The sequence below is a fragment of the Poecilia formosa genome, unplaced genomic scaffold (assembly GCF_000485575.1).
Source record: "Poecilia formosa unplaced genomic scaffold, Poecilia_formosa-5.1.2 Scaffold172, whole genome shotgun sequence".
In the NCBI taxonomy this organism is placed as follows: domain Eukaryota; kingdom Metazoa; phylum Chordata; class Actinopteri; order Cyprinodontiformes; family Poeciliidae; genus Poecilia; species Poecilia formosa.
Window position 1 is genome coordinate 1,419,798 of NW_006800111.1, and position 8,351 is coordinate 1,428,148.

At 38.8% G+C, this 8,351-nt stretch overlaps 1 protein-coding gene across 1 annotated transcript in view; it reads right to left on the reverse strand.

Moving 5' to 3' along the window:
• Positions 1-8,023, reverse strand: part of dnah9l (dynein, axonemal, heavy polypeptide 9 like) — a 39,947-nt gene extending 31,924 nt beyond the window's left edge. Inside the window, exons 1-13 of the mRNA XM_016678013.1 lie at positions 7,837-8,023; positions 6,971-7,166; positions 6,028-6,127; positions 5,573-5,784; positions 5,257-5,490; positions 4,842-5,009; positions 4,192-4,308; positions 3,869-4,006; positions 3,120-3,244; positions 2,108-2,303; positions 892-996; positions 598-789; positions 228-428 (exon numbers count right to left, since the gene is read on the reverse strand). Of these exons, the coding sequence (XP_016533499.1) occupies positions 228-428; positions 598-789; positions 892-996; positions 2,108-2,303; positions 3,120-3,244; positions 3,869-4,006; positions 4,192-4,308; positions 4,842-5,009; positions 5,257-5,490; positions 5,573-5,784; positions 6,028-6,127; positions 6,971-7,063 (1,881 nt within the window). The 5' untranslated portion in view covers positions 7,064-7,166; positions 7,837-8,023. The remainder of the gene's footprint in view (positions 1-227; positions 429-597; positions 790-891; positions 997-2,107; positions 2,304-3,119; positions 3,245-3,868; positions 4,007-4,191; positions 4,309-4,841; positions 5,010-5,256; positions 5,491-5,572; positions 5,785-6,027; positions 6,128-6,970; positions 7,167-7,836) is intronic.
• Between the last annotated feature and the right edge of the window lie 328 nt (positions 8,024-8,351).

An 8,351-nucleotide genomic window follows, 5' to 3' on the forward strand; every position in this document is an offset into this window, starting at 1 on the left:
ATATATATATATATATATATATATAATTATATACTCAGCACCCTCTGCCGTGATACTCTTTCAAAAAAAAATCCAATGCATCTCCACCGTGAAACATGATCCCGGCAGCATTGAGCTCTGGGAATCCATTTCTCCAGAGATGGGGAAAGTGCTCAGAGTTAATGTGAAGATGCACGGAGCTTTTTGTGACCCTTATTTTATGCTCCAGAACACAAACGTAAGCATACCAGCAGCAGCTTGTGTATCTGCTCCCCTGTACTGCTGATGAGCGCCTGTTGTTTGGAAACACTGTCTTCAATGTCGGAGATGTTGAGAAGAGAGGAATCACGGCCCTTTCTGGTGATGAAAGCCCGGCTGCTGAATTTAACCATGAGGGCCTGAATGGCTTCAACGTTAGCTTTGCTGTTCTGGACTCGAGTAGAAATACTCTAACAACAGAAAAAGAGACAAACGATTGTACTCTGTAAATATGTTCAACAACAGTTTTCGAGCAGTTCCTAAGGAAGGAAAGCAGAACATCTTTATGTTCTGCTTTTAGCTCCTCCTCTGATGACGGATTGATGAATCACCTTGAAATCTGATGGAAATATTCTCTACCTTGACCACTTGTTGTGTACTCTGAATGAAGTCCCAAAGGTCATCCTGAGCCCATGTCAGTTCCTTAAGGGCTGGTTCCAGCTGTCGTCCCACCCTGTTCATTTCATCTTTCACCAAGCCCAGCTCTACTGCCAAGACGGTGCTTTTTAGCTTGTTGTACCATTGGGTCACTAAGGTCAGTGTCTGTGTGTACTACATGACAGAAAGAAGCACAGACATAGATTTTGCATTGAAATATTTAACAACAATAGCTGCCACGATGTCCATTTTGATGTGAGGATGCTATTAACCCACCAGGTATAATCTCTCCTGCTTAGAATAGAGATGCAGAGCTGCTTTAGGAATGTTTTGGACTTTCAGGATGCTCAGATATTTCACCTCCTTTAGCACAGACATCAGCTGGGGAAAGCAATGTTAAAATAACGTTAAACATTTAAACGTTATGAAAACATATAAAGCAGTTTTTGTGCTGCATAGAATTGCTAAAGTGAGTCACCAATCAGAGCAAAAAGTGACTGATGTTTTAAGTCAGGTGTCCTAAAATCCAGGCCTTGAGGGTTGGCGTCCTGTATGTTTAATTAAGTATAAAACTTACATTTGCTAGTCAGCTTTTCTGCTTGGATAACTAACCTGCAAACTAACCTAATTGCAGGTTAGTTTCTTACCACCTGTAATTTCAAAAACACTTCACATCAAAGGCCTTTTCTTACAACTATGCAGACCTTTTTTAATATTGTGTGATGTTTTGATGGTAGACCTCGATTTTGACAGTTATTTAATTATTGGTGTCATAGTTTTCTTTTAAAAAAATTAACAAAAATATGAAGAGGATATGGGTGGACGAACAGCACACTGCGGTTGCTGAAGAAGAACTACATAGAATGAACAAATAGAATAAATGACTTAAAGGCCTAAAGGTCAATAAAATGGTAAAATGGCTTCCTATGGTAGGCATAACAAGATTGGGTTTAATTTCAGGAATAACACAGATGACTAAAAAAACCTATACGGCGATTTGACAGGTGTTGATGGGAGTGGTAATACAAATGTCATGACATAAAAAACAAGAATGCAAACAGAAAATGTGCTTTTGGTAGATGCTAATGAACAATTCACACATTATTCTAGCAAAGAACATTTGTTTACTTGATGATATTATTCATACTGCATTTGCTGTCAAAACTGAAGATATGCCTTCGCTTCATTATTGTTCATTTATGTTTCTGATGTCGCTAAAAATTAAATGTGGAACACCTAGCTCCTAATTTAGATTGTGTTCCTTTAGTTTATGAAATTTCTGGAGTTGGAAATAGTTTTCAATCTGGCACTTATTTTTCAGCCAAGGAACACAAACTAATACAAGATTACTAAACCACAGAGTTAGTTGTAGTTTAATGTGTTTGATAATCCTTACTGTATTGTTCTACATTTGGCAGATTTTTTTTAATTTATTGTTTGCGTGGCCCAGTGTAATTTAAAACAATATGCTCTTATTGTTATTTGTGCTTACAGCAGGACTGAAGTTGACTTGGAAATGGCCCGTGTCAGTGTCCAGTGTCAACAGTGGCTCTTTGAGATGTAATTGGCAGATATCCTCCAGCCCCTCGGTCCACTCGGTCAACAGCTCCTCATCATGCTTTTCCAAAATCTCCAGAGCATGTTCACACTTCCTGAGCACCTCGTCAGCATCTGCACTCCCAACAGGCCTGTGAAATACAAGAGGAACAACTTTGTTATCCATATAGTTTTAAAACCCAACCACAAAATGTTTTAGAACAGAACAGAATCTTTATTGCCATTGTAACAATAAAACATTGTCCAAAATAATTTTCATGCAGTTCTCCAGATAAAAACAAGATTCTCATAGGCAATAAAACAATCACATTATAATATTGTACTTATCCTTTGGTAAAAAAATAAATAAAAAATTAGCTTAAAGCTAAATGTAATCTTCGATCTGAAAGGCCAAATTGACCACTTAGCAGCATTCAGCATGGTGATGGCTAGTGGGTAAAAACTGTGTCTATGTCTGTTGGTTTTAGTCTTTAGGGATCCAAAATGTCTGCCTGAAGACAGGCGTCCAGCAGTACATGTCCTGGATGTGATGTGTCCTGAAGCATTTTTTCATGTTTCTGAAACAACAGGAATTATGCAGTTCTGGTAGTAGAGGACTTCTGATTGTCCCCTGAGCAACTTTAATTTCCATATGGAGCTCTTTTTCTGCTCTGCTGTGTAGTCGGAAAACCATGCAGAGACACAATGAGTCAGGACTCTCCACAGTGCAGCGACAAAAGGACACCAGCAGTCTCTAAGGGATGCGGCTCCTTCTGAGAACCTTCCGGAAGTACAGTCTTTATTATGTTAATCAGTTCGCAGAGAAGTCCTCTAAAGCTTTTAACATCCTTTGCAGTAGCGTATGCAGATGCAAAGAGATACAACTGCTGCATAAATGCTAAACATTGAGAGGCATTTTAGGTTTATGTGTTTTCTCTGAGCCTGGTAGGTATACAGTCGCTTCGTACGTGTGAGGCAGCTGGCAGAAGTTGCTTCTGTTCGTGAGGATGCGGCTCCGAAGTTCTTGCGACCATTTGAGATTCCCAGCCACAGAGGGCATGTTCTTTCCAAGAACTGCGCAGTCAGACTGCAGCTGAAATAAAATTCAGTATTATTAATATGGCTGATGAATTCTGCTTATAGTCAGCAGCAACAATTTTCCTTGCGTGACTGCAGAGCAAATATTTAAATCTGACGACACTTTCACAGTTTTAGGTCAGTCAAGTTTGCCAAAATTTCGCATTTTTCAACTTTCTATATGTCTTTTTTTTTCTACCTTTGAAAAAGGTTTGCAATCCAAACCTTCTTCAAAGGTAACAGTGAAACTTTCGTTTAATTAAGTTTCCATGAGTGAAAAAGGAAATATCTTAGTGCGCATGTAAATATCTGGTTTCAACATTAAACCTTTTGGGGTGTCCAACTCCAGTCCTCACTGGTCAGAGTGCTGGATGTACGAGTTTTTGCTCTACAACATGTGATCTAAATTACTTAATTGGTTCCTCAACAGGACATCAAGGTTTGCCAGAGCTTTGAACAGGTTGACATCTAAAACATGCAGGGGAATGCATGTTTGCACCGCTCTGCTTTAGAGACTTCAGTCTCTAAAGCAGAGAGACTTTATACTTGAGCATAAAGTGCTCAAGCATAAAAATAAATCAATAAGCAAAGAAAAAAAATTGAAAACCCTTCATAAGAATATTTTAGTTTGGCCTCTCACCTTTTCTCTGTGTTGATCCAGTATAAAATGACAGTGGTCTATTTCCTGGTTGAACAAGGCCAGCAACACGTTGTAATTAGGAGAAAACAACTCTTGGATTCTGGGTCTCTCCAGAAGACTGCCAAATATTTTCAACAGCTGGATGAGAAAAAAAATTATGAACTATAAAGACAAGACTCAAGAGAAACATTCTAAATATGACAAATGACATACAAATGGCTGCAAACATGTTAGATCTTGTGTCCTTTTTATCATAAAATCCTGAAAATGCAATATTGCATGCTGTGTTTGGATTTTTCTAGATGTTAAAAAAAAAGCTCTACCTTAAAGACTGAATTGAGGTTCTTGGAGTGGTGAAAGGCCAAATTGAGGACAGTCCCCAGCCTCTGGTCAAAATCTTTGTTCTGCTCCACAAAGCGTCTGTGATGACGCACGAAATCCTGCGAACAAAAGGGCAGCAGAAAAAGAAACGATGGACATAGCCACTTCATGTGTTATTTAAAGGAGGTCCAGACTTAACCTACATTTCTGTGCAATTTTTTATTCCATTAAAACTTCAGTGGATGCTTTCAAGCTCTCCTTAGCTCAGTTAATCAGTTTTGCCTGCATTGGCTTGTACTTGAGAAAAATGTATTCTGACACAAATCAATTTCAGATTGAGTTTCTGTTCCAAGTCACACTGGAAGCTGTTGTAAAATAATATTTACATGTAGTAAATTAAATATTGATGCCCTGATTAATAAGGACTCCAGTCATTGGTTCTTGTGTGTTGCTTGGCAACTACTTTGCCTTACTAGCTTTCAATTAGTGCACCGCTGGACAGAAAAATAACATCTAATTACTATTTTTCATTATTTGGCCAGGCCTGTCAATGCCACATATAAATGACTGTGAATAACAACCCGTTGAGGCCTAATGAATAAATAGCAGTGCGACATCAAGGACAAACAGCAACAGCCTAGCCACATCTCACATCATTAGCGTAGTCAAAGGGGTCGTATTTGCTCTCTCTCAGACTCCGCCAGTGGTCATGAAACTCCTCGCTCATGCTGAACACCATCTCACTTAAGATTTTTCCTCTCGATCCACCAAGTTCAACCTTTTCCAGCTTCAGAAAGTCCAAAGCTGTTGCAAAAATGTCCTATTCGAGAGATGGGGAAAAGTAGCTGATGAATAACACTGACGAATCAATAAATAAATTTAAACATAACATGGTTTACTTGAAAAATAAAAAAAAATCTGACAAATGTATTTCAATAGCCCTTCGCCATACTTCCAGACACACATAAAGCTCTTCTGCTGTGTTTTTTTTGGGGGACCGAAACCTACACTCTTGCCTTCCTGCCACAAACACAAAAACAGAGCTGTGACTATGAACACACACACACCTCAATCATAAGCAGTCTTTCCAAGATGCAGTCTGAACGCTTGAAGACGAGTGTTGCAGGAAAGTCCCACAACTTGATGTCCTTCTCGTGCTTGAAGTAAGCAGGTATCTGTTGACGGTAGACGTGAAACAGCTTCTTGAAGGAACGCAGAACTGAGACACTTATTCGTACTCTCTCCATCCCCTCCTCAAGCTCCATCTTAAACAGTTCTTCAGGAATCAGGTATGCGAAGGCCTGTGAGACGCATGCAGTTCGGTTCACTTTCTGACCTTTTATTCTGACTTCTCGTGCACATGTACGGTGATGATCCGCGTACCTTTTCTATGATCAGATTGCAGAACTCTTGCAAGAGGACCACCATTCGCTGTGGGGTGCAGTAGTACTCGGAATGACTCCAGATGAGACAGAGCGTGTGAAAAAGAGGAGGCAGTAGAGGTTCCACCTGTGGAAAACTCCTCTCTTCCAAGTTACTGATCTGTCTCCTCAGAGGTCGCAGGTACAGATCTATGTCTTCTGCTTCAAGCACAGCTGCAGTAGTAGTGTATAAATTTTAAGCAAATAAATTATTGTTGTTGCTTTAGTAAAATGACAGTGCCTTCTGCAAAAGCAATTAAGCCCCCAGATCTTTTCCCCATTTTAACCACAAACCTTTACATGTCATATTTGGATGTCATGTGTTCTAAAGTGACACAGTTTTATAAAGGTTTAAAAGGTATAAATACTTTTTGCAAGACATGGATAAGTTGCAACCCTAGAATAAAAGTTATGCACCCTTATCGACTTTGACACAGACGTCTTTAAAGGCGGAGTAGTAACTGCTCTTCACTCTTCTCAGGATCTCCATGATTTGCTCCACTTTGGAGCTCTGGATCTGAAAACAATATAAAAACCTGATGATATGCTTTGACTGGTTCCATTCATATTATTAGGGCAGCGTGAAAGGTAAAAATTTGAGCCAGTACCAACGCAAACATAAAAAAAAGACATATAGACAGGTTAAACTAATATTGGTGACACATCGCTTTACTTGGTTTTTAAAAAATGTGGAAAGACATTTTCTGATTGCTGCAGAAATGCTATTCCAAAACATTATCTAGGCCAATAATTTTTCCAACAGCAACAAAAAAATAAAATAAATTCTAAGAAATTATTCTGGTCCCCACATATACATGTCACAGGAGTGCTATTTTATAAAATTTACAATTTACCGAAGGTGGGGCCTCAACATTTCCTTATGACATATTTTCAATCACTCACCCAGTTCAAATTTTATTTATTTCCAGTCAGGCACTTTAATATTCATTATGTCTTTTCATGTCCGTGATTCACTCAGGGACCCATTAGCAAAATATTAAATTCTGATTAATAGCAAAAGAGCAGGGATATTATTCATTTATAATGACTGCAGTGCTCAAAAAGGCACACAACACAACTAACATACTAAGCAGCTGGGACATATTCCAGGATTGTATGCTGTTAACTTCCCTTTGATTATGTCAAACTTGAGTTATTGTCAGCTAATCAAAATAAAATTTTTGTCTTACTAAAGTAAGTAAATAAAAATAAAAGTACGTAGTAAAGTAGGTAAATCAAGAATAGTAGGTTAAAGGTTTTTAGCCAGGTTTATCTTGTATCTCTGTGAACACTGCTAGAGTTCAAGTTTAGTTACATTTTGTGTAAAAGCCCGGTATCAACCTCTAAGTTAATGTCATACCTGTGACTGGATGCCCAGCAGGTTTTCCCTCCGAGTTGCCCAAAACTGGAGCTCCGCGTTGGGGCCTGGGTGGTCTCCCTGAAGCAGAAGCATGCCAGAGTCTTTCTTAAGCACATTCCAGATCTGGCCAGACCACTGAACAATCAAGGTTTCAATAGAGTATAACAAGCCATGATCCAGTGGCCATCCAGTCGGACTGCGAGAGAAAGACAGGCAGAGAGAGTAAAAAAATAAAGTTGAGCTATGGAGCATGAAAAACACTTTTTGGCAAACTTCATATAGGAACTCTTTTACTTTAGTGAGTTGGGTGTTGTGTTATAAATACTTTTGGCAAGTTCAAGTTGCTCAATAACAATAAGCTGCAAACTTGAAGTTTTCTATTTTACTTCTGATGTAGCCAAAATAATAAACCTCTGCTACACCACTCTTAACTTATTTTAGCTTGGTAAGCCGATTGAGACATTTAAAGTAAAAGTTTATTAGCTAATGTACTTTAGCTAACAGTGACTCTGTTTCCCCAAACTACGACAAATTTCAGAGCAAACATTTATCTCTATATTTTGAACATGCTAAAATTGTAGTACTTGGACTTTGATCCAGAAACTGCTCACAAAAGTAACTCACATAGCACAGTGTATTACTGCTATAATACCATTTTAACATGTCAATCAGGAACCATAGACTCTGTAAATGGATATAATTCTAAACTTAGCAATTATTCATTTTCAGTCTTTTTAATCAATTAAACTACTGATTTAAAAGATGCTACACTGGCAGTACAATGACAAATAAAGTTGTGTCGAGGCTGAAAACAAAAAAAAAAGTCTGCACTTAGTGGTGGAGGTAAATCAGAGGGACGTTCTAACCTAAAGCTAATATCTTGGGGTTGTGCTCTCTCCACGCATAGTGGAAGAGGCAGCAGAGTTCTTCCCTCTGCATGGCCTCTCAGAGTCACCACTTTGCTCCCGAGTCTTTCCAGGTGGTGATGGATGTCATCAGAAACCACCCGCGGCCAGTCCTCATGGTTAAGCCCATTGGATAGCACGCACACCAGCACCTGAATGGAGACACGGACTGTTTTTAAGACATGGACTGCTCATTTTGGACAGATTTATTCCATTAAACACTCCATATATTCTTGTTTTGTTTTTTGTTTTTTTCATTTTTACAAGCATACAGTGCAGGTATGAAAAGCGTACTGTGCAAGTATTAATTACCCCCTGAACTTAACATTTTGCCACGTCTCTAAGCTATAATTCTTTAATTGGGATTTCATGTTATGTATGTTACAAAATTGTGGATAATTAGACAGTAGATGGAAAGAGACAAATGATTTACGCCAGTGGTCCCCAACCCCCGGTCCGTGGACCGGTACCGGTCC